We start from the raw sequence: 25,974 nt of genomic DNA, 5'->3' as shown, positions 1-25,974 counted from the left end.
TCATGGTGCACTTAGCATTTTTAATTCAGCAATTTATTTTCAGCGCATTTTCTTTATAGGAGGATTCATCATCCCCCCTGCAATTTTTAGATAAAATGATATGCCTCTGAGCTCATAAATGATTTTCCCACCACCAAATTAGGAGTCTATAGAAATTTGAATCCGTTTTCTAAGTCCAATTCCGTCACTATTTCTTGAGTTGCCTTCATTCTCTGACATCACTCTCTTCTCATATGAGCGAGGCCCTCAAGCTTCTGGACATTCACCATTTCTTCCTGTACTCTTTTTCTCCTTCCTTCTCCAGCATCACAGTCTGGGGACAGCACAGAGGCAGTGAGTGACTGGGGAATGGGTGAGGCCCATTCTGCACTTCAGGCTCAGCTTCTCATTGACTGGGGGCTTGAAGGTAAAGTTTTGCAAAAGAGCAGTGAAGAAAATGAATAGCTCCGACCTGGCCAATTGTTCTCCCAGGCAGGCTCTCTTTCCTGTGGGACCAAAACAGAAAATGAGTCACTTTCTTAGCTGATTTTAGTGTGTGGAGGGACTGATGTCCACAGCTATTAACTGCAAATAATGAGCTGACCGTGAGCTGTGTGTCCATCTGATTTTGTCTACCACCTTCCTGATTTGGCCATTAGAGCCTCATTCAAGGTGGCATTTCTTGACCTTGGCCCAACAATATGTCCCAGACTTGTATTTTCACCTTGCCATTTTTCCAGGTATCCTGTTCCCTTGCATTGACTAATGTGGTGGTAATACCCAGCAGGAAGCATTCACATAACTCTGGAAACCTTTGCTCTAGTTCATGTCACACCATACACACATGCACGCGGTGTATTTATCTACATGTGTCTATAGATATGTATTTACAGGGCAGTCTCTCTAGTGAATAGGTATGTTTACACAGGTAATCCCTCATGGTCCAGGACAACCCTAGCACACCACTGTTTTTTCCCTCAGTGAGCATCCTCACCATGTATCCCAACAGCATTGCAGATTTCCACATAGTATCTAATCTATCTTTAAGCCCACATTTGTGTAGATGTGTTTGTGTGTATGTGTGCCCATTGTGTGTACACAGGTGTGCACATATGTATAGACTTTAGTGGCCAGCAATGTGTGCTTATGCTCAAGTGCCATCCAATATATTTATGTATGTATTTATTTTTGAGGCAGTGTCGTGGGCAACCAGGCCAGTGAGTAAGTGAGTGCCCGGGTCCTCTTGTCTCTGGCCATCTAGCAGAAGGAGAACAAGCATATGCTGACATACTCAGCTTTCTGTGGGGCTTCTGAATATCAAATCAGGACATGCTCATAAGACAAGCAATTTACCAGCTGAGTTACTATGTCAGGTACCTTAAGTAACTTGTTACTAGATTCCTTTATTCCTAAATCATACATGTTGAGTGAGAGAAAGAAAAGAGCAAGAGTAATAGTGTAAAATCGGAAGCCAAGTCAATAGCCTCAGAATAATTGTTTTGACTAAGAAGAAGTTTACTGAGACGTACAGACCGGTTCTGGGCAAAAGCTTTTTTGAGTGGCATTGATTTCCATTTTTCCCACTCTCCAACTTGTCAAAGGTCATCTTGGCACTATGAGTGATTGTGAATCACACTAATACTAGTAGCACATTCAGTGTACAAAGTCTGTCCCTTGACAATACCAACCAGTATGGATGCTGGTGTCAGAATTGACACTAAAGAAGAAAAAATTCTTTTTTTTATTTCCTCTTTTCCTTTCCTATCCTTTTCTCTTTTTCCTCTTCCTCACTTGTTCTCTCTCCCTCTCTTTCCCTCTCTCTTCTCTCTCCCTAGTAGTTGGTGAATCTAGCTAGGTCTTGCATATTCTAGAAAGTATGCCTTCACTGAGCTACACCACTTTATCTCTTTGAAGCATTTAAGACAGGATCTCTCTAATTTTCCCAGGATGCATTTCTCCTCAGCATCACATTTTAAATCAATTCCATTTGACTGTGAGACTGCATCCTTTGAAAATAACTTGGGACACTGAAAAATCTTATGAAGGAGTTCCATACACACCTTAGTAAAGAGGGAGCACATTATAAATGTCTATTCTTAATGTTTGGGGGAAAAAATGAGAGAAGTTGAAACACCCAGCTATGATAGAAGAAGGTCATTGGTTTAGTAATAAAGAAACTGCTTGGCCTCATAGGATAAAACATAGGTGGGAGGAGTAACAGAACAGAATGCTGGGAGGAAGAGGAAGTGAGCTCAGACTCGACAACTCTGCTCTCTGGAGCAGAGACACCATGCTCCTCTCTTCTGGGCAGAGATGCAATAGCTCTGCTCTCTGAGACGCACGCGATGAAGCTTCGACCCAGAATGGACTTAGGCTAGAATCTCCCTGGTAAGCCACCTCGTGGGCTACACAGATTATAAGAAATGCCCTAGTCCAGGTGCGAGAGTTAGCCGAGAAGAGGCTAGATATAATGGGCCAAGCAGTGTTTAAATGAATACAGTTTCTGTGTAATTATTTCGGGTGTAAAGCTAGCCGGGTGGCCGGCAGGGTGGCAGGACAGAGCCTGCCGCTCCTATTACAACATAGCTAGGGAAATTGGGGCTCTGAATTGGGGACAAGGCCAGGGAATGCAGGACTTCAACCAAACACAAAATAGAGTCACACTGGTCAATCTGGAGATGTTTTCATTAAAACAGAAGATTATGGGGTGAGAGGAGGAAATGGCTGGGTAGAGCTGTGAACCCTCTCCTGCTCATCAAAACTCACCCATTGAGAAAGGCAGGAAGGATTCTCTCTTCTTAAACTGTCCATTCTCCAAAAAGTGCTCTGGATTGAAGGTTTCTGGAGTGGCCCACTCTTTGGGGTCACTGTGTAGTGCAGTCAGGTTTGTTAGAAGCATGGTACCCTAAAAATGATGGTAAAGAGTCATGCTTCGATATATGAAACAGACCTTAATGGAGGTAAATGTAGATACTTCTGAGCTCTCATGCATGACTCTCCCCACTTAGTACCTTCTCCTTTGTCGAGATAACTTTGCATTGACTGTGAATGCCTTCTGGGGATATTCTAGTCCATTAGGTTGCTCTTTAATGCTGAATACAAGTCTATGGGAAGAAGTTTGTACAGGTCTAGGGAAAGACATGTTAGCATCCAAAGAAGAATAATGAGGCATCTCTTACTGTGAGGACCTGGGCAAGGAAAAGATGAGCCTTCCTTCTCTGTTTTTCCATTCTCAACCCTCAGTGTGTGGGAGTCTGATCCAGTTCTCTGGGTTAGGAGCGCATCAAGAAAGCAGAGTTTGCAAGCTTATTCCATCAGGCTTCCTGGCATGGTGCTTGGGCTCTCCAGAGTGTGCCTTTTATCACACTGAATCACCCACCCTAGCAGTGACTTTACCCATTCTTTCGATCTCTCTTGACTTTGTCATGTCCATTCCTGATTCCAAGAACAACCTCAGTGCATTGTAGACCCACATCTGCTGCACAGCTAACAGTGAAGTGTGCCATGAACGTGATGACTCTGTCACCTCTTATATTACACACTCTGTAGTATGCTTTCATCATCTTATGCTCATATCTGTAAACACATTTCCAGAGATAATCAAAGAATGGCAGCAGAATTTCCCTGACGGAGGATAGAACCGTCTTTTGTGGTGTGGAGGGTATATGTTTCAGGAAACCCTATGCAGAGATCTTGAGACTCCTGGGAGATGTGATGGGGATCCAGTCTATAAAGAAAGGGGTTTTAACAAAGATTCATAGAGAAACATCAGAGGACCTCTTTTAAATGTCAAAATACTGCAAGCCCTATGGAGGAAGCTTAGGCTGATCAGAAAAATCAAAACAGGTTTGGTCCCAGATTCCCCACTATGTTTAATAGTAGAGTGATTTGATGTAAATCTAATTTACTTAAGCCTCACTTTCTAAACTCAAACATGAAATGGATAGTTATTCGGAAAAGCGAATAAGACCTTGTAAAGGAGTTAAGAGTCAACAGCACACAAATATCACTTAGAAACTGTTGACCCTCTGTCCCTTTCTAATATTGCATTTTCCCCTCATTTGACAGAAATCATTTGTATGTAAATTATAAGCCTGTGGTTCGCTGATTTAGAAACAACAGTCTCACTGTCATGGTAGCACAAGTGCCTCAAGTTTCATTCTCATTTCAAACTCAGTGTTTCAAGGCCTGTGTAGCAGCATTTTCTAGCCCAAGCCTGCAGTCCCTTCGTCTTGAGAGCTGCTCTCTCAGGTATCATCTAGCAGAGACCTGCTAACTGTGTTAGCCCACATTAGCATGGGAAGATGCTAGGATGCCTTTAGCCAACAAAGCCAGGCTTTGCCTAAACTTGGGCAAGGACTCTTCTTTCCCCACTGTATATGTATATGTTTAGATGCTTGGAGGAAAACTAGTATTTTAGCAGGTATACTAGCTTTCTGCCCAATTTAAATGATCTCTTGAGCAAGGAATATATGTCACCTTTAATTTACGTTTTTAGGATGAGGTAAACAATTGTCAAAGGTATCCAAGGCTGGGAGCACATAGTTACCTTTGGAAAGTGGAATCCATTCAAACTTGTGTCCTTTGACACTTCCCTGGGAACATTCAAAGGGATGATGTTACCCATTCTCTGCACCTCATGGACGACAGCATTGGTGTAGGGCATGGACTCTCGGTCGGCCAGGCTTGCCTGTCTATTCTGGCCAATCACTCTGTCAATCTCAGCTTGGACTTTTTCTGAAAGAAAACAGGAGATCCTATTAATTTTCAAATTTGGTTATTTCTTCTTAAGAGATGTAATCTACGTGGGAAGTACAAAAATGCAAAATCTCCTGAGTAAATTGGGAGCATGGAGATTTTGGGGGAGGGTTTAAAATGGGACGGGTGAGGCAGGGAGGGGAGCAGAGAAAAAGGTAGAGCTCAATAAAAATCAATTTTAAAAAGGCAAAAAAAGCAAAAAAAAAATGAAGCAGTCTTGCTTTGATTTTATTTTACTGACCTAGCTGTATAGATGTTTCCTTAACCCTTTAAAAGATTGATTTAAAGGACAAATCCACAATTCAGTGATATTTCCCTGAGCCTACAACATAATCCTAACTTTCTTAAATGGAATAGCTGTGTTAACATGGCTAACCTCAGGGAAGTACCTAGTCTGGTATGAGTAAGTTCCTTTCCCAAAATGTATTGCAAACAATTCACATTCATGCTTCATAGTCCTAGAGCCTGAGGATTAGTACAGGGCACCAAGCTGTTTCTTATCTGGTATGAACCAGTTTCTGTCTCACTGATGAGAAAGCTTCACTGAATCCTCATGTCATAGGGAGAAATAAGTCACCCATTCTTCTTTTATAAAAAGTTAATACTTCTATAATAGTATATTTCTGTCAGGGGAGAGTGTCTCACGGCAAAAGAGTGGAGGTCAGAGGACAGCTGGGAAGATGTATGTTTCTCATCTTGTACCATGTGAGTTTTGGGAACTGCACTCATGACAATGGTGAAGTAGCAAGATCCTCTACCTCTTGTGCTGTCTCTCTGGCTTCTCTGCTACCTCTTTTAAGGCGATTATTCCCTTCATAGGACCAATCACCTCCTAACACCATACCACTGGTAATTAAGTTGCAACAAGAGGATTCATAGAGAACACATGATCATTCAGACCACAGCACATCTGTAGGCTCTCATTTCTCAAGGAGATACATCAGCATGGGCAGTGGATAGCAAGAAGTTGCCGCACAACATTGCTAATGAAATCCTTTAGAATTCAGTTTCCACATCTGATTAATGAGAATAACTGAGCCTTATCTTAAGGATGTCTTGAAATGTATATGAACAGATAGAATCATAATAAGGAATGATAATGGTTGTTATCTTTCTTCCAATATGCTCATAGAGCTTAATCAGTTATCCAGCTAAAAAGTCAATCTACTGGATTCCTATTGGTATTTTGTGATATTTTGAAGCTCTTATTCTAGAAGTCAAGTATGTATTCTAACTCAGTAGTATTAATATTTAAAAAGATTATTCTCCAGCCACATACATATTTTAAGTGAAATTCAGTATGCATATAAATAAATAGAGGTACACATATGCATTTTGAATAAAAAAGGAAAAATACTTGGGCATGGAGGATAGTTCAGTCAGTAAAGCAAGCTTGCAGACCTGAGTCTGATTCTTACAATTCTTGTAAAAAAGTGGATATGGTGGCACTCACTTCTAATCCCAGGGCACTACAGAGTTGATGGCAGACAGATCCCCATGGGTTAGTGATCAAGCAGTGTAGGTTATTTGAGAAGCTCCTGGTGCATGAGAGACCCTGTCTCAAAATTGGATAGTCCCTGAGGAATGATAATTTGAAGCTGTGCTATGGCTTCCACATGCACAAACACACACACACACACACACACACACACACACACACACACACGCACACACACACGCATACACAAATGCACACACACACACGAAGGGGTAGTTCTTTGGACAAATTTTTCTTTACCACATGGGAAGCACTCTGATTTTCTCTATCCAGATTTCATCTTACTGTAAAAACCATTGGCCTGTATTAACTAACTTGATTTTATACCTCATAGATAAACTGTTACTCAATATTTGAAAAAACAGAACAAACAAGAAAAATGTTCCTACCCTCAGATCATTAAACTTTTCTAGAATCTGAAGGCATACACATAATAGCATGGACCACTCTCCCTGATGAATGCCAGTCACTGGAGAAAGGAACAATACATACAGCATAGATATGGAAGATTATCTGGTCATGTCTGGAGGAAAACAACAGTAATTCTCCAGTTATCAAACCATGAAGAGATCTGAAGTGACTTCAGGAGGTAGTACCTGAGAAGATTCTTCTAGAATGGGTAAAGACTGTGATAGAACACTCTTGATATCATGGCTTCGAGGCAAGAATTAGAAGAATAAGGACAGGGCCAGCAGAGGACATAGAGTGTAAGAAGGGCAGCACCCAGGGTGGGTGGGGTTGAAGTGAGAAGGCAGAAAGGTGACATCACAGTGCATTGAACACCAGAACAGAGTTTGAACAGAATTCAGGGGAAATGGGAAGGCCTACTGACAATGGAAGAGGAACCTGCATGGATGCACTTTGTAAATGTCTCAGTCCTGAGAGAACATGGAGAGCATATGCCTGTTACCCAGGGCATATTGCCTCACAGCAATGGCCCTTCTTCTCACTTCAACTTGTTCTCTTCTGGTGCCATTTAAGACATGGCTTCCAGAATTCTGCTTTGTCCAGTGAGGTCACCACATGTTCACCTTGGACATCTGGATAGACCGCCATGTAGAGCAGAGCCCAGCGCAGGGTCGTGGATGTTGTCTCAGTTCCAGCAAAGAAGAGGTCTAGAGTGCTCGTGATGAGGTTTTCTTCATTGAAACTTGTAGTCTTCTCTGGGTACTGGAAAAGACAGCGTGTCCTTGTTTAGTCAGAAGATTTGTGATTTCTCAATACATGCTTTTTGATGCTAGTGATCACATTTGAAGAAGGCATTTAAAATGGTATTCCCGTTGACCTTCTCAGCCAGCAGCTATTCATGAGCTATCTATTGTTTCCAGTACAACAATACAGACACTAGCAGATCAGGTTTTCGTCACCCTGAAGTATGAGTTCAATAGGACACATTTCAAATGATATTACTGTGATCTCCTTAGAAAACATTTCCTGTTCCAAGTGTTGGAGGCTAATCAAAAGTTTCTGTGACTCAGGTGGATGAATAGCAAGACAACTATTTTCTTGTGACTATCTTTGCAAAAGCTTTAGTAGGATGATAACAGAACAGGATAAAGACACACACATATTTAACTTCCAGTATCAGCCACATCACTAAGTCACTATCTGATCTAAGAGGTTCACATTACCTTTATCTGCTTCAGTTTATAAGAAGAGAATAATACTCATATTTTAACATGCCATATCAAACTGTAGGAGATACAGCAGACATATTAAATACTCTACAAATGCTTTTTGTTGATCTAAGAAGGAATGATCTGTGTTTATTTATTCTTTGATAGCCCTTTAATCTTTCATAGGCAAAACCTTGTTTATTCCATCAATTATTCTTTGGGATAAAATTTCATCTTCACTAACTTTCTATATAATCATCATTTTTTATAATACTCATGATGTTGATGGTCTCATACCTGCACTACATATAGTGAATTATTTGCCCCTTTTCCTTGAGATATAATATTGTTACTATTGATACTATACCAGGAGGATGAACTGTGCTAGAACATGGGAAAATTTTTACTAATGGGTTCCCCCTGGGCAGAGAAGGAATCCATCATCTAATGAGTCAAAGTTCATAGGAAGGATTTAGTGATGTGGTTGTATCAAAGCCCTGGGTCCTGCCTAATTTCTGTTTCCTGATCTACCATGACACAAACAGGCACAACCACATCTTTTTCTCATGTTTTCTCTTTCATGATGGACCAACACCCCTTGAAAATAAACATAAAATAAAAATAGACAAAATAAACCATGAGCCTCTTAAAATGTTTCTGCCTATTATTGTCACAAGATGCAAATGTATCAAATAAATCCATTCAACTGCTTTCTGTCTGCTTGGATATGATAGGATGGGAGATTATGGGAAGGCAGATGACCCACCCAGACTCTAGCATTCAGTTGAACTTTGCCTGTGTCTTGCAGTTGGGGCTGAGTGGGAGTGAATGATTGACCTTAGAAGAAATCATCAAAAACAGAACTCTGATGTTAAATTGTTACTTTCACTTTGTATGTAACTCCTACATGAATAAGAGGCAAATAAAGAGTAAAAGTCAATGAGAGGCATGAAAGGGAAGTATCTACCATTTACAGGGAGGAAACCATTTATTTCTAATGTCACCACTGAGTTAATAGTGATACTATTTTCCCTCACAGGGGGTAAGGTATGTGAAGCAATGATGTACAAAGATGTCTATATCTTCATTTTTGGAACATTTACATGCTTCTTGAAAATCTAAAATAGGCTGTGTAGATAATTTGAGAGGGTACAATTATTTTGAAACTATGCCTGAGGAACATAATCAAATAGATAAGAGGAAAAGAGATGCTACAATTTTGGAATTGAAGACAGAAAAAGAACCAAAGCAAAAGATATCAGTGCCCTCATAGTCAGGTGTAGTGGTGCTCATCTTTAATCCCAGAACTCAAGAGGAAGCGGCAGGAGGGTCTCTGTGTGTTTAAGACCAGCCTGGGCTACAGGACAGCCAGTGCTACATAAGGCAAACTTGTCTTGAAAAACAAAGAAAAATGTAAGCAAGCAAGCAAACACACAAAAATGTTGTCAGCTTTAGGAGCTTGGATATACAGGGTCATATTGTTCCCATAGTCTTTTAAAGAACGCTATGTGGCCGAAAGGAAGAACATATCATGAGAACTGTTAAGAGAATAAAGCTGTGTCATGTTAAAGCACAAACTCTGTGGTAGCCTGCTGCCTGATCACTTGACAACTATTAAACCATTACATTGTCTTTAAGAAGAAGACACAGGAGCATCTTCCCGACCTTTGTCATTTCCGTGAGGAAAGCATCAATGAAGTCTCTTGGCTCATCAGGATTCCAGTCTCTCCGGTGATTGTCAATTATAGAAGAAACAAATGATTTCAGTTTTTCCCAGTTTCTGATAACTGTTTGGTGTGATCCAGGAAGATATTTCATTATCCATGGGAAAACATTGTAGAGCTGATTGGGAAAAACAACGCAGTCAATGGGACACCATGATGCCACTTTACAAGGCTTCAAGCTATAGTCTTCTGTTTCCCTTTTTTTCTAACTGTGAAATTGTGGGGCCAGCTTCTCTCTTCCATCTCATTTACCTCCAAAATATTCCTACTCTGATGAGCAAAGTGTATTTGGCTTCAGAACACTTCTTTCTAGCCTCGCTGCCTGTTATCTGCTACATAACACCATCTCTCTCTGGATATTAGGAGCGCATTCAACACTTTTATTGATTATACTATTAATGCCATTACAGCTTAGTTTGCATATAATTTCCACAAAAAAAAATTTATCAGTGTAACCACATGCTTGACCCTGTGACTTTCTATATTCATGGATGGTCTCTAGACTCAAAGTCAGAGATATAACTATTTACTTGTAAGCCCTGTGAGTTGGAACCCCCAGATCTTCATGATTGTCCCAGTTTCTCTAGGCACTCCCACCAGAGCAACCTCTGAGACCAAACTGAGGGCATTTCTGTCTTAGGCCCTTATTCATCGTGTCTAAAAGAAAATATTGCTGAAAGAGTTATAGCCCTGTCCCTCACTTCGTGAAATCATTGCTCAAGTCTCCTTACAGATCCCTTACCTGATTAAAATAACAGGCACTTTTTTCATCTTTCAATTTCTCTGTCATGACTTATTTTCTCTCTGGGAAATTACCAGTAATATATACTGTACAAGGAACTGCACATCCTGATTACCCCACCATGGTTTAAACTCCATATGGTAAGACTGCAATCTTTACTGAATTAAAGCTAATTGTGATGGATGTTTCTATAAAATTTGTAGTGCATAACAAAATGTAAAATCAACAACATTTAAAATGAGGCAGACATGGGTGTGACTTATACCTCTGTTTCCTTCTGGCTATAATGAATTGTAGCAGATATAATAATGAGAATAACAATGTTAATAGTATGGAAAACGCACAGTGTGCTAATGGGGTCTCCCTGTATTCAAACACTGAAAGGCATGAGATACTCAAAGCATTCCACAGATGTGTGGTGGACTACTGTCTATCTTTTCTTAGACATCTCTGTGCCTACTTGCAGACACCATATTGCAGCATTTTATATGTAAAAGATCATGGTGAAAAATTAGTAAACTTTTGCAGCTGTCCATTAAAGTGTCTGATGTAATCAGTCATTCCAAGAATGTTTATTATCACTCTCTTCCACCTTTAACTCCCTTCTAAGATTGTTTTCCCCTTGATACACACACCTAGAAGTGAGCCTGGTACTTACTGGACTGCCCTGACTTCCCTGACTCTGTGTACTGGAAGCAAAATAATGGAGCTGCTGGGTTGGGACTACAATGACCAAGAGCTAAAACACAAACTACAAAATAGTGTAGGAAATAAATGCAACCGATCTCACTCTTTATGCCTATTTTCACGCCAACTAATTTCTCAGTTATTAGTGAGGGCAGCCCTGAATTTGAGGAGGAAACAGATACGGAGATGAGTAAAAATAAATCCACTTTGGGGTACATTGTGGAGAATCCATGCATCAAGTCTTCAAGAGAAAAAAATGAGCTTTTGAAAGACCAGATTCTGTGCTTCAGATTCATTCTCTCTGGAAGCATTATGAACCCAAAATATAATAAAGTAAAAACATCCACAACTGCTTATCTGCACACACTCCAGAAGAGTGTCCAAGAGAACACAGAGTGCGGCACAGAAACACAAGAAATATGAAAATACAAGCGGGTTTGGATGCTATTAAAAATCACGAACTCCTGAATTAATGCATTCACAGGTACTGAAACAAGTACAATGCTACATAAAAGCTGAAACATTTTCTACAAAATATGATCAGTGACTTGGAGGCTATAAGAAAGCAGATGAATACAGTAAAGGACCCGGGGAAGAAAGTCAATACTAGAAAGAAAAAAAACAGCAAAATGAATGAGAAAATCAACAAATTAATTGAAAAGATCAACAAATAGGAAGACACTGAATACTTCAGCAAGAAACTGAGGTTTTGCTTTAAAAAAAATGGAAATGGTGAAAATAAATAGCTCAATGAGTCAATAACACAGTAAAATCCATCACCAACAGATTAAACTATGCAGAAGACTGTCTATCAGGAATGGAGTCCAATGTTGAGGACACGCTTTATTCATTCCATTAGGGAATAATGGGCATGAGTATAATGTCTAAGAACTCAGAGATACAATCAGAAAGTGGACCTCAGCTGCCACAGGATTGCAGGGTCACAGATAAGAAAACAAAGATCTGAGATAAAAAAAATAAGTGCATAGAGAATAATTTCAATGAATTTATAGCAGACATTTTCCCCAAATATAGAGACAGAAATAGATTTTCAAAGACAAGTGGTATTTAGACCTTTAAAATAAACACTCTAGAGGAAAGCACTTCTGTGCTTTGTTAATTATGTCAAAAAATACAAAAGCTGTAAGGAAAAACATTAACTCATGTGCAAAGTCATAAAAATTAGAGTATTAAACTTTTTATCATCAATCTCCAAGCCAAGAAAACATGAGATGACACAGGTTCTCTGAAAGTAATTATCAATCATGGAGCCCATATTCAGAATTGTTATCATTTAAAATTAATGGAAAAACATGAATATTTTAGGAAAAGTGAAAATCAGAGCAATTCAGGAGCACTAATCCAACAATACTGAATGTGTTTGAGGAGTATTATACACAGAATAAAAAGAATGTCAATTATGAGAACACAGGAAAATGTAAAATTCATAAGATGAATGGTTGAGAAAATGAGAACTAGGGAAACATCCATCATATGTAACACAGATAACAAGTAATCCTTGGTAGTAATAGGGAAGAAAGTAAAGTAAAAATGATTTAACCAAGAAGAAAAACAATAAAACCACAGTAGTTAGCTTATATGATTCAATAATATGTTGAATGTAAGTGGCTCCAACAAGCTAAAAAGAGACAGAGACTAGCCGACCAAATTTAAAACCTAGATCAAAGTTTGTGTTGTTTCTATGAAACACACCTTACAGGTAAGATCGCCACAAATTAAGAATCAAAGAGAAGAAAACAATTTCTAAAACAAATAGAAGTTGAACAAGATGACATGGCAATTCTCATATCTGAGTTAAAACAGATTTAAATCCAAAAAGTCAGAAACAATAAAGACATTGCATGTGGGCAACAGTTAATAAATCATGACAACTGCAAACAAAAAGGTATACACACACAGACACACTTTTACATTTGTGATATACACATAATGGAAGCAGAGAATGTTTTCCTGAAAGTTGTTCTCTGACTTGTGTGCACCCACACACGTAACAAATGTATACATGCACATAAACTAAGTACGATGTCTTGAAGATGTGGAAAAATACAAAAACATCTGCACACACAGTCTCCAATGTGTATACACAAAGGTAGTGATGGACTACTGCAGCAGGCCTAGCAGAAGGAAAACCCTTTAGATAACATCAAGCCCTTGTGGTTAATGTCAACATACAACTACCTTAAAGAGTCATGGGCATGGCTGACAGATATGTGAAGTATTCAAGTGGCTATAAGGAGTAGACATGGAAAATTGGCCACTGATGGAGGTGTCATTTGAACCTCAAATGTGTATATTTTCTTGTTTTAGACTGATTGCATCATGTCGATGGGTATGGAGACAGTGCACTTCTAAATATTTAGTTATATTATATGTTCAGATGCAAATATAAGACAAATGGGTGTGCCAAATGGACACTGATATAAAACTATTATTCACAACTCCTAAAACTAGAACAACTCATTTATCTAACTGTAGATAAAAACAACAACACAGTCAGTGTAATTCAGGTCTACAGATAACAAGGAAGAGGGTACAAAGAAGAATTTCAATACAAGAAAATATGCTAGAAAGTTCCTTTTGAAGGCGACTAACATAGGAAGAGAGTAGCAGGGAAAAAAAGAAAGTCCAAGTAAATAATATTATTTCCATTCTCTAAATGATATCAGCATTCCCATAGGCATGTCTATAGACCAATATAAATATCAAAATAGTTCAAATAAATATAGAAATTTTTGTATATATTAAGATTCTTATAATCAACAAAAACATCAAAGTCAGAAGGTGGACTTGAAAGATATTTGGATCAAATTCAATTTTTCTAATGTTCTCATATTAGCTACAGAAGACATTTGTAATACCCTTGACAGACATGCAAAGAAGAGCACGTACCTGGCACATCATTGATGCCTCCAAACACGTGGCCTCATCCAGTAGCCTCAGCATCTCCTGAAACTGACTGTCATGGTACTCAAAACGCTCCCCAAAGGTGACAGAGCAAATGATATTGGAAACTGCATTGTTGATACTGAAGTGAGGGTTGAAAGGCTGTCCTGGGGGTGGGGAGAGAGAGGGGTGAGTCCTTCAAAGTTATTCATTTGTTTCTATTTTCTATACTGAATTAATTTGATATGATAGAGGAATATACATTGCAGAAAACCATGGAAGAGGCTCTGTTCAGATCATACTACATAAAGACAGACATGCTTCAGGGACTCTGCTAATACTGGGAGGCTCAACTGATGACCAGGCCGTAGGTGCAGCAGTGTGTCTAATGACCATCTGTGTGCCTACCTACAGAACTCCCAGCTCATGGTCATGGCTACAAGTTTACTGCCTAGTCCTCAGTTCAAAGCACCGGCACAGTGACCAGAGCAAGCATGTAAACATTTAGGAAGAATATGTACAATGAATGAGAGGGCCATAGTCTCCCATAACCTCCCACACCTGCCTTGTGGAATGCCCACCTTTCTCCTCTTTTATGGCCTCCACAAGGTATTGGGCTTCCTCCTGCATGCGCTGCTCTAAGCTCTTCTTTCCCAACCCAAAGTTCCTCAGGGTCATCAAGGCAAACCTTCTTTGCTCCTTCCATGTCTGGCCACTGGAGAAGAGCACTCCTGATAAGAAGACATTCAGCATTATGACACTGAAATTCTGGTCTAACATTACCTCATGAACTCTATGATATATGTGCAATGGAAAAAAGAAGGGCCAATAAGGGATTTGGTAACTATCTAGAGAGAATACCCCCAAAGCAAGAAGCATGATGTCTAACATCCTGGTGATCTGCAAAATCATACACTGGTATTTTTTATATACTGTGTAATCTACTCTTTAAGGTCTCTGCATGTTTATTACCAACCAGCAATAGGTCCATTCCCACCGCAGCAAAGAATGGAAGACTACAAAATAAAACTTTCCAAGCAAACACAGTTGTTTAATACCCAGGGGTTCAAATTCATATCACCTTGGTTCCAAGCTGACACAAATATCCACTTAGTTGTGTTAAGTTGAATAACAGGAATAAACTAAAGGATAACACAAGACATATAAATTAAAGAGGTATAAAAGGATCTATAAGAGAATTCCTATTCAATACAAGCCCTAAAATATGAAAAATTAATTAATCAATAGGGTAGGAAGCATCAGTATTCCATAGAGAAAGAACAGGAGACAAACATTCCAATCTGTTCATCATCTACAACCTAATTCATGACACATGCAATGCCATGTGCAAGTCAATTTCTTAACATTCAAAGAAATCATTAGCTCTGACATGAGAATCCCCTCTGTATGCTGTGATTAGAATTAATGAATAAAGGAACTGCTTTGGCCTGTTGATACAGCTGAACTTAGACTGAATGCAAGGAGAAAGCAGGGCAGAGTCAGGAGACATCATGGATCTGTGGCCAGAGGTAGATGTGCTGAAACTTTGCTGGTAGGCCACAACCTCATAGTGATATACAGATTAATGGAAATGGGTTATATTAAGATGTAAAAATTAGCCAATAAGAAGCTAGAGCTAATGGGCCAACCAGTGATTTAATTAATACAGTTTCTGTGTGATTATTTAAATTATGGGTCGCCGGGACAAACAAGCACCCATCCTCCCATAATTGGTGTGCCAACGTTGGAAACTACATCCACATAAAAACCGGAGAGAGCTTAAAAATTAATTCTAGACAGTAAAGAACAGAGTTAAACATGGTTTGCTATCAGCACTTACTTGGACGGGCTCTGTTTGCTAGAAGCAAGCAAAGGTGTGGATCCTTTAAGAGAGATTTTCCTAATTCAGCCATAGCAGAAAAAAAGCTGTGGCCATTTAAAATGCCAGCTTTCTGGGCTATGCTTTCAATGTGACCTCTGGCTCTTGCAGGATACAAAGCATTTGGATGGGGTTTGTGAGCAGACTTCTGCAGCTTAATTATTGGTGACATAGACTGGCTGTGTGTCTGAAATTGGGGTGGTGTGCTTGGCTCTCAGAGGCTCAAGTGTCTTTGCCATGCTGGACCAGGCAGGGCAAGCAGGGAGTACTGTATTTGACCTAGCAAAGTTGCAGCTTATATTCATAAGTGTTTAGCATTTTAAGAAGTGCTTCCGGTCAGAAAATATTTATTGATATGCAATAAAGAGAAATTCAGATAAAATAAACACCTATAAATGGGTCACAGTGTTGGATAAATGTACATAGGCTTGGGAGACAAAAGCAAAAGAGTACAGAGAGTTATAAAAAAGTAAATGGTTTTTTTAAAAAATTAAAACAAAGTTTTCAAAGAGATAGAGTACAGGCAGTAATAGATTAAAGGGATTAAAAATGATAAGTCACGTAAAGATGAATTATACACAGAGAGTTTGGATTATGTATATTATCGTATTTTCTTTGAATTTTTTGACTGTGAAGGAGTTAAGTACAGAGAGACATTTCATTGTATGGGCTGTTAAGCTAAAACGGCATATAAAGGTATCATGATTTTCAAATTGGCTTTGGTAAAATTCTCTTGTTTCCAAAGAAGATAAGAACTTGTGGATTGCTTCCAGACCAATATGGTTTCATGGAACAAGATCCCCTGATAGGTTGTTGTGAACACTCCCACAAAGAAAATACTTCATCCCACTGCTGACTGAAATGAACCTAGCCCATAGGATACACCATGAAAGACCTGATTAACAGCTTCCCCAAACAGTAGGAAGTAATATGAAGAAAACTATGCCCATATTCCTAAATATTGTCTATAAATGTTTGCTTACATTTAAAGGGGGTATGATATAGATATGAATAATTTGTATTGGTATGGATTTTGGTTTATTGATACAAATTTAAAGTTAATTTTGTTATATATATTTCTACTCTTGATTACTTGATTAAGGTATTGTGTGTGTGTAGTTCATTTAAAATGTAATCTATAATTAAGAAATATAAGTTAATAGGTACTCATCTATAATAGTCAAGCTTGTAGTCATGTCAGTTAGGTTTTGATATATAGGGATATATTTCATTTAGTTAGGTATTCTTCAAATCTTTCAAAGATCTTCAGAATATGGCATCTAAGTATTTTAAAAATTTAGGACTTTTCATGACAGTGAGACACATAAGCTCCTGGCAGCATCAATCTACTTCAATAAGAAGATGGGCATTGAAGAGGCTTCTTATGGAGTTGTTCGATGAACTGGACTTGAAGGATCTACAGAGGAATAACTGATGAACTTGCCTAAAGGTGAGACAATCCTTCGGAGTTCCTGCTACATGAAAGTTTCTGTAAGATATTCTGCAGGATACAGAAGAAAGTGACTGGAAAATTGCCAATATAGGCAGACTTGTCTTTGAATTTTCCTGCTTCATGAAAAATTCTGTTGGATACTATAGGCCTGTAGGCTGAAGATGAATTCCCCAATGGTACAGAAGAACTTTGGGATGACTACCCAGGCAATGAGATGTCTCTTTCATTTCTCGAGTTTTGGAAGTTTCTTACAATGCACTTTCTGTTTACTTAGGTAATAGTATATCCTTATGGAGTCTTTGATGGAGTGGAAAAATAGTTTTCCTTGTTATGATAAAAGATAAAGTAAATAGAAATATTGTAACTGTAATTCTTACTTGATAACTGTTTTGTTATATGTAATTTTACTATGTTAAAGTTATAACCTTTTTTATTTAAACAGAAAACGGGAGGTGATGTGGGAATCTCCTCCTACAGAAGGTTTTCCTGAATTATAGTAGAAGTTTGAAACTTCTGATAAATATCTTTTACCCTTAACCTTGTAGTTCTGTGTGTTTTAATTAGCTAATGGCTCAGAATATTTCATTTGATGGAGTATATATTATATAAAGATGGAGATTTTATCTATTATGTGCACTATGAATAAATTGTGCCTAGCTCTGTGTTTCCTATAAGAGATAACATAGTTTATTATGTACAATTAATGATTGGTTACCTGAAGGAGAAATTAGGAAATGTCTAAAACTGACAATTTGGCAGGTCAATACACTTGAAGTTCTGCTTTCAATTTTGGAAAATACAACTTGATATAATGGCAATATTGAGTATTCGTGCTATTCTAGTCTAACCCTGTCTAGAAGGCTAGAGAGTTCTGTGTTGCATGGCTTTAATAATGGAGTATAAGAAGCCAGAAACAAGAAGAGCAGCAGTAGGATGGGGCTGAATTACTCCAGTTTTCTTGGGACAGAGAGTTGGCAAAGGAAAAGGGAAGTAAGAACACAGTGTGTCTGGCTGTGGCTAGATTCAATGGCTCCTTCTCACCAACACATTTATAATTAGCTAATTCAAGATGTGGTTATTTCTAATCTCTTGAAATGAGATGACACTGTTTAGTCCTCTGATGGGTGCTTTCATTCAGGAAATGTGACATTCTGCTTCCATTAAATATAATAAATTATGATGGGACTGTTTATGGCCATGTTGGAAAGTAAGATACAGGTATGTTTAATATATCAGAAGCACTATAATGCACACACCATGTTGCTCAATAAACTTACCATTGTTATTAGTGATACGTTCTCGGAGACGAGAGATAGGGCGTTTCAAAATGTTTTCTTCCATGTGAGTAAAGACTTCTTTGATTAAGGGGAGTCCAGTTACCATTATTGAATTTACACCAACGAAATTCAGGCTAAAAATGTTCCCATATTTCTTCACAAACTGAAAAATATACCAAGAGTTATAGTTAAGTGTGCCTGTGTCTGTGTTTCCAAGGATGGCAGGCATGTATAGCTAATGGGATTCATGTTGAGAGGTTTCTGTGAGTGGGGAGATAGGCCATTGTCTGTGGAAATATTTCTGAAGTTGTGGTTTACTTAACTGCACTAAACTCAAATCCAAATAGGTAAAAGTTTTATCATATTATATTAAAGTTCATTAATATAAGTCTCATGAGCTGACTATGCACCTACAATGTCTACCTAGAGAAAAACATGAGGATATAAGTTTCAATGAAGAAGCAAAATCATTGATCGGCAGCACCCTGAAATCTAATGAAAGGAGAGCATGTGACACATTTGACCTGACAAAGGTCAAGGAGGGTGTGTATAGGCTTGATGTTCGTGCAGTTTTGTGGACATCCTCATAAAAGAAATGGTTTAATCAGAAAATAATGCCCCGCACTCATCAACATGCTTAACATGGGATGTACATGTGTGACGACTTGGACAGACACTAAGGGAACTCTGTTATTGGTGTGATAGAAATGTTCCTGATTTCTTTCTTTTTCACCAAAATTCAAACAATTTTAGGAATAGAAATTTTCTCTTAAGTCTTTCATTCATATATCTATCCAACATGAACCAAATGATCATCAAGTTGTTACTAGACTAACTCATGAAGATGCAAGTCTTTCAAATACATTAAAGGTTGGAAGTTAAATATTTTGACACCCAATGAGGCAGAGAAAAAAGGCCATCAGTCCAGAGAAAGATTGAAATGCATGTGTACTAGGCAGATATAGCAACCATGAAATCCTAGTTAATCACAATATCTAGCATCTATTTAGGCAAAGGAGACCCTGCCTTCCCCTAACCTTGCTGCATGGGAATTGTACAATAAAAAGCCGAGGATAGAAGTGGAGACATCTGTGAAGATCTGGAATAATGCAAGCATGTAGGGTCTATGGATTAATAACTGGGCTCTTAGGGCCGGTGTTCTCTTCCAAGTCTCAGACTACCAGCTATGAAAGGGTAAAAATTACTTCCGCACCCCCTGTAGTGCTCTGTGGGGAAGGATGAGAATGGTACTGTGAGAAGCACTTTGTTTAGTTCCAGACACCCAACCATCGACTACATCTCTGAGAAACGAATGAGCTCTGTGTTCAAATACCTGGGGATACAAACATATGGTGAGAGCCAAGAAAATAACCCATCAGGTCCAGATAGCTGCCCTCACTGAGTGGGTACTCAGTATGCTTTATGCTTTACTTTATTCTTTGTAACTGTTCTACCACAGTTAGAATTTTCATCATCTTTCTAAAGAGGAAATAAATTGCAAATGAAGTAATGTAGCCTAAAACAAGTCTCTTGCCTGGTGGAGGGGTGCTGCCAGATGTTATATACATCTGTAGAAAATTAATACCTTTGAATCTCTATGAGACTTGGGGTTTTAGAGGCAGTTGGGATGGGGACCAGGCATGAAGGTATGAGTGACAGAGTTTAGGGGAGCAAGAAGAGGGAGTTGTAGAGAATGAGAACAGCCATGAAGATGCAGAAGACATAAGGTTTTGCAAAGTTTGATGAGAGTATGTGATCATTTCCAAAGATTCTTCATCCTGTGTGTTCTCAAATCAGTCCTGAGTTGACCCACCTCTCCTTTGGTCATCCTGAGTCTTGTCAGTAGTACCAAACAGGAGGGTACAATCCTCTAGGTATCTGTGGTCTCCTTCCCTACTATTACCTTCATTTACTTGTGCCCTATCCTATCAGTCACAAAACCTTGAATCTTTGTGAGTCATGTCAAACAAACATAATGATTTGATCTGATTCCAGGATCGTGCACCCATATTATAGATAGATCCTTACTTAGACTCTGTACTTCCTTAGTTCTTTATCCAGAGTCCTTGCTAGCTTCATTGGGTTTTATCATTATCTGACTTGTCTGGTCCGTAAGGCAGAGCGAACAAGTGTATGCCTTTTCTTTTAAGAGATGCCAGGAATAGATGTGTACAAATGAGGAAAAAGCCAAATTCATCTTGATCAGTGTGTGGGTGAGATTTAGGGTGTATGAGAATTTATTGACTAAATTTATTTACTAAATTCATTGACTAACTTTCAATATCAATCATGAAGTTTAGGGAACAACTTATAAAATAAGGCTTAAGTGCATCGTAATTAGCAATGTTTACCACGTAGATTCCCTCCTTGTACTGAAGCGGCATCCAGCATCTGAGACTCGGCACTAGGGTCAATGTTCTTTCCATCTTTTCCAGCTCTGTGCCCAAGTATGTTTCTAGTTCAACACAAGTGATTCAAAACTTTTATCTTGTTGTGGAATGAATGAATGAGCAGATTCTGATCTTTACAATTCTCAACCATGCCAGGTCTGTCAGCCAATTAATGTAATAATGTATTAAATAACCAAGAAGGCCCTTGGGTTTATGTCTTAAGGCAGGTAGGGCACACTTTCACTATACATTAAGTAAGCCATTTGAGAAATTAAAACAAAAGTGTATTTTCTTTTTTTGAAATATTTATTTATTTAATATTTATACAATGTTCTGCCTGTGTTTATGCCTGAAGGCCAGAAGAGGGCACCAGACCTCATTACAGATGGTTGTGAGCCACCATATGGTTGCTGGGAATTGAACTCAGGACCTCTGGAAGAGCAGGCAATGCTCTTAAGCGCTGAGCCATCCCTCCAGCCCCAAAAGTATATTTTCTTAAAGGTGACTCAGAGGGGTAAAAGAGTTAAAATTGAAAATAACAATAGATTGAAATAAGAGATATAAATGTGACAAAAGAAATAGGAGACAGAAAAGTTAAGAGTAGAAGTAAATGTCCAAGTGGATTGTTATCGAACAATGTACAATGGGATGCACGTCTTGGATAAAGAGAAAGTAGAAGCTATGGATTAATGAGATAAATGATTCATGAAGGCAAATGGCATACCGGTTCTCTTAGAAGCAATAGAAAAAGGGCATTCAGGAGGAAAATTCCCACCACCATTAGCAGTATATGAGAAGGTCTGATCATCTGAATCCTTACAGCTCTGTGTAGTGAGGTGTGAGCTCTGTGTGTGTGTGTGTGTGTGTGTGTGTGTCAGGGCATGTGTGTGTTTTCCTAATTGGTACAAGAACAAAAACTGCATATTTTTTGTTACTTTAAAGTTTAGCATTTTTCTTTTAGGTGTGTGTGTGTATGTGTGTGTGTGTGTTCGTGTGCACGCGTGTGCATTCACGTGTTTGTGTGTATGTATGCTAGAGGTCAACCTCAGGGATCATTTTCAGCAGCTGCCCACCATATTAGCTTGTCTGAGTCAGTGTATTTCCTTAGCTCTGTAAAGGCATGGCAGGCTGGCCAGTGAGCTTTAGAGCTTTGGCTGTCTTCTTCCTGTTCCAGAGTTTATTACAGAAAGTTCTTCAATGAAGAGAAATTCTGAAACAGAGAACTGCCAGAAACAGTGGCACTGTAACTTTATTTTTATTATGATATAATCTCAAAACCTAGATGAACAAATTATATGAAATTATTTCTGAGTGTCTAAGTGTATGTACATGGTGGTACCTAAGAGAATGTGTTAGTGGTCTTGTTTGTAGAGAAGTAGTTCTTTGTCTCTTCTGCTTAATTGTGTTCTTATGTTGTTTTTCTTTTTCAGTATGTACATGTCCTCGTGTGCTTTCTGTTGTGATGAATCACTGACGAAAAGCAACTTGGGAAGAAAGGGTTTACTTTTACAAGTTGTATTCCATCATCAAGTGCAGGAGTGATGTCATCTCAGTGGACTGGACTCTGCTATATTAATTAACAACCAAAATCAAATGTCCCACACACTAAGGTGATGGAGATAACTCTTTAATTGAGGTTCCCTCTTCCTCAGGTAATGTCTAGGTTTTGTTAAGTGGATTAAACCTAACCAAAACTGTATACGTTCCTTTTAAGCTGAAAAAATCACTTTCTATTCAATAAGGAAACATAAAATAAATCTATGGACATAACAAAGCTTGGTAGAAGTACTTTTAAGACTTTATAGAAGACGAGAGTATTCCTTGAAATTTCAGAGTGTATATCTGCTCTTCACTATAATTCTGTGCACATGAACTCATTTAAGCACAGCTGTGTACACTCCTTGGCACATTAACTCCTCTTCAGAGTAACACTCTCATTGACCATCTTCTGAGAGAGCCTTAGAGTGCAGAAAATGTGCAATGCACAGCCTAAGACGACATCTGCTATAGTCCTGCTAGAAACTGAGGTGAAGATAAAGTACTGGAACCAATTCATAAATAGTGAGCTTGTCAGCAAAACATATATAGTGTGAAGGTTAAAATACTCATACTGTGATATCATGCCATACAGATACAAAGACTGAAGAATAAGTACATGCAAGAACATAAAGGTTACTTCCTCCAGGAGAAAAGTCTTATTAGAGGACACATAGCCAAAGGTCATGGCAAGTGATAGGGAATTCAGAAGTCCTCATGCAAGAAGTTCACAATTCTTGGCAGCATGCAAGTCAGAACAGGTTTTATTGTTGCCAGGGTCAGTCAGATTTTCGATGAGGGAAAGCTAGAAAGTGCTCCAAGAAAAATTAGATAGGAAACAAGGCTGCTTTTAGGCCTTACCTTTGAGGCAAGTACGTTTTAGGCTCAGAAGTTTCACCACCAAAAGCATTAATTGAACTCTCTTGATTTCAATCAAGAAGTTTGAAGAGTTTATTGTTTTTACTTTTTTAAGAGAGATGACTCATCTGGGCTCAAGACATTAAATTGGACTCCGGGGTCTTATTCTTCCATATGTGTGATTTGGGAGAAAACGGGTGATATTTTCTGTATCTATTTTCAAATCTACAAGCCTTAGATTCATTGTCATAAAAAATATGTCAACAGAGCCAATAATAAAATAATCCCAACAATTTATAAATAGGGGTTGTGCTTTAGAAGATGGGCCTAGTAATGTGAGAAGCAGGTCCACCCTGTACTGCACAGAGAAAGGAGACAGCAAAAAGGAAGACCCAGCACCAGAGGCATCAAAACTGTGCCTCATTAAATAGATGTCCCCCAAAAAACAGGAAAGATAAAATTCTTGAAGTATGGTTGAAACTTCCTAGTCTGGCAAAATACAAATCTACCATGAAGAACTCAACGGCATAAAACGAAAAGTGAAAGCAACACTGTCAATATCAGTCTGAAAATTCAAAACACGGAAATCTCTTGAAAGCAGAGAGAGAATGTCTTGCTACTTATAGGGAAACCAAAAGGGCCAGAAGAAGTGGGAGGACATCTAAAAATGTTAAGTGCAGTAGATAATCAACTTAGTGTTCTACAATCAGGATAAAGACAGTGTATGAAGGAGTGAAAGACATTATGTGGAGGGCACAGCTAAGAAGTTTCTTTCTGTGACAACCTCCTCTGAGGGAATGAAGAAAGAAAATGCTTGAGGTCAGAAAGGAAATGATGAACTTGAACGGTCAGAGAAAAGACAGCTATGGGAGGATGAGTAAGGGGCAAAGACAACAGACTCCTGTGCCTTTGAGTCCCAGCTGCACTGACACTGAAGAGCAGGGCACTGTGGGATGTGGGTCTCACTGAGTGGGGACTGCACCTGGGGCAGTGCATCATACAGGGCAGAGGGCTTTCCCATGTTTGTAGTCGTTTCATTTCACATGCAAAATGCTGTTAACAAACTCTCATAGCTGTGTGTGCGTATTGAGTAACACAGCACAGATGCTGGGAGGACAATAGTAGAGATGTGAAGAGAGAGAAGATGAATAGAAAGGCATCTACTCGGAGAGGGTCCAAGAAACACACAGTGAAGGGATAATGGAAAAAATAAACAGAGGTGGGAAAAAATTATGTGCTTAAACCATTAAATAGAAATAAATAATAAGACATTCTCACTCTTCACATGCAACGGGAAGTGACAGCGATAATTAAACATGGCTGGAGGATTCACTATCTAAGCAAGGAAAATTACTGTGGATAAAGAGGAACATTACACGGAAGATGGTCATTCACCAGAAAGAAGAACCACAGTCGTACATGTGTTCATAGTGCACATGACAGTCTTTCCAATATAGGGGAGAGCTTCCAGAACTGAGTGGAAAGACAGTCAGACTCCCAGCAGAGCTGGAGATTCCAGTGCATCTTTCTCTGGAGTTGATAAAATCAGTAGAGGAACAGTCAGCAAGGATGGAGAAGGACCAAACAAGGATTAATAAGAGAGAACTAATATTTGTAGAAAACTCCAGTCAAGAGAAAAATATACTTCTTTTTTCTCAACAAGAACTTTAACCAAGTGAGTGGAGGAACCACCTTCCAACACATTTCTGAAGTTGGCAGGGCTTCTTTGTCAAGATATATCACCATGCCTCCTTCAATACACCTGGACTTAAATAATAAAGGTTAAAGGAATTAAAATCATATACAGTGCGTTCTCTGACAATAAAAGAATTACGACAAAAATTAAAACCCAAAAATACAAGGGTAAGAATTATCTCCAACTTTTTGGAAATTGAACAGCATATTTCTTAAAGGAGAACACAAGGTTTTCTTTTGGCATAGCAGGTTGTCACCACCACCCTTTGAACTTGGTCCTCTGTCCTAGCACCAAGATGTCCCCTGTTCCTGTAGCTCATGATTACATCAGGACAGAGCTAGGCACCCTTTGCCCATCCTACCGGCTGTATTGAGAGGTGGGGCTTCTCAAGGTCCAACTGGAAAATGCTGCCCACGAAGGGCAGACCCCTCGGACCCGGTGGGTAGTTCTTGGGGCGCCGATTTTTGAGGTAGTCAGCCAGGAACAGAAAGGTGACAGCAGCCAGCAGCAGCGTCCTGAGATGGAGTGCAGCCCAGACAGCAGCCACCAGGGAGCCCGCAGCAGCTAGCATGGCTGGAACTGAAACCGGTTCTTTGAGGAATGAGAGTCTGAACTGGGACAAGTCCCCGGTGTTAACCACTAAGGGCTCCCCACAGAACCAATCCCTTCATTAGTCCCTCCCTATCCCTTCCTGTGTCCCTCCTCTTTCCTCCTGAAGCTGGGCTCTTTGGCCCCACCAATGTTTCTTGGAGTAGCTTCCAATCAGCTTGAGGGAGCAGCTCTAATCAAGGACAGGGAGCTCTTCGCCCCGCCCCGCCCCGCCTCTCCCCGCCCCGCCTCGCCCCTCCCCTCAGAATTTTTACCCTTTCCTCCCCAACCTTCCCTCAGCTGCACTTCCTGGCTGTGTTTTGCCCTGCAGGTGTCCAGGAGTAATTCTATAGTGACTAGTGCTATGCCCAGCCAGGTGCCTGACACTA

General features: G+C 39.2%; 1 protein-coding gene across 3 annotated transcripts; it reads right to left on the bottom strand.

The window, feature by feature from the left end:
* On the bottom strand, positions 1-25,683 carry LOC121448757 (cytochrome P450 2J4-like). 3 transcript variants are annotated; one of them, XM_041652958.1, is made up of 9 exons: positions 25,359-25,681; positions 18,518-18,680; positions 14,490-14,639; positions 13,915-14,075; positions 9,517-9,693; positions 7,267-7,405; positions 4,529-4,716; positions 2,746-2,884; positions 1-485 (listed from the first exon to the last, which is right to left on the bottom strand). In XM_041652958.1, the coding sequence occupies exons 1-9, from the start codon at positions 25,566-25,568 to the stop codon at positions 307-309; spliced, it is 1,506 nt and encodes a 501-aa protein (XP_041508892.1). In that variant the 5' UTR covers positions 25,569-25,681; the 3' UTR covers positions 1-306. The 3 variants fall into 3 exon arrangements, with proteins under 3 accessions (XP_041508892.1, XP_041508895.1, XP_041508894.1); XM_041652961.1 differs by lacking the exon at positions 2,746-2,884 and having other exon boundaries at positions 25,359-25,683; XM_041652960.1 differs by lacking the exon at positions 14,490-14,639 and having other exon boundaries at positions 25,359-25,682.
* Positions 25,684-25,974: the final 291 nt, after the last annotated feature.

The sequence above is a fragment of the Microtus oregoni genome, unplaced genomic scaffold (genome assembly GCF_018167655.1).
Source record: "Microtus oregoni isolate MIOR12 unplaced genomic scaffold, Mior012 000005F_ref0000423, whole genome shotgun sequence".
Taxonomy (NCBI): Eukaryota; Metazoa; Chordata; class Mammalia; order Rodentia; family Cricetidae; genus Microtus; species Microtus oregoni.
Note: the sequence above shows the minus strand (reverse complement) of the source record. Positions and strands in the feature narration are given on the sequence as shown.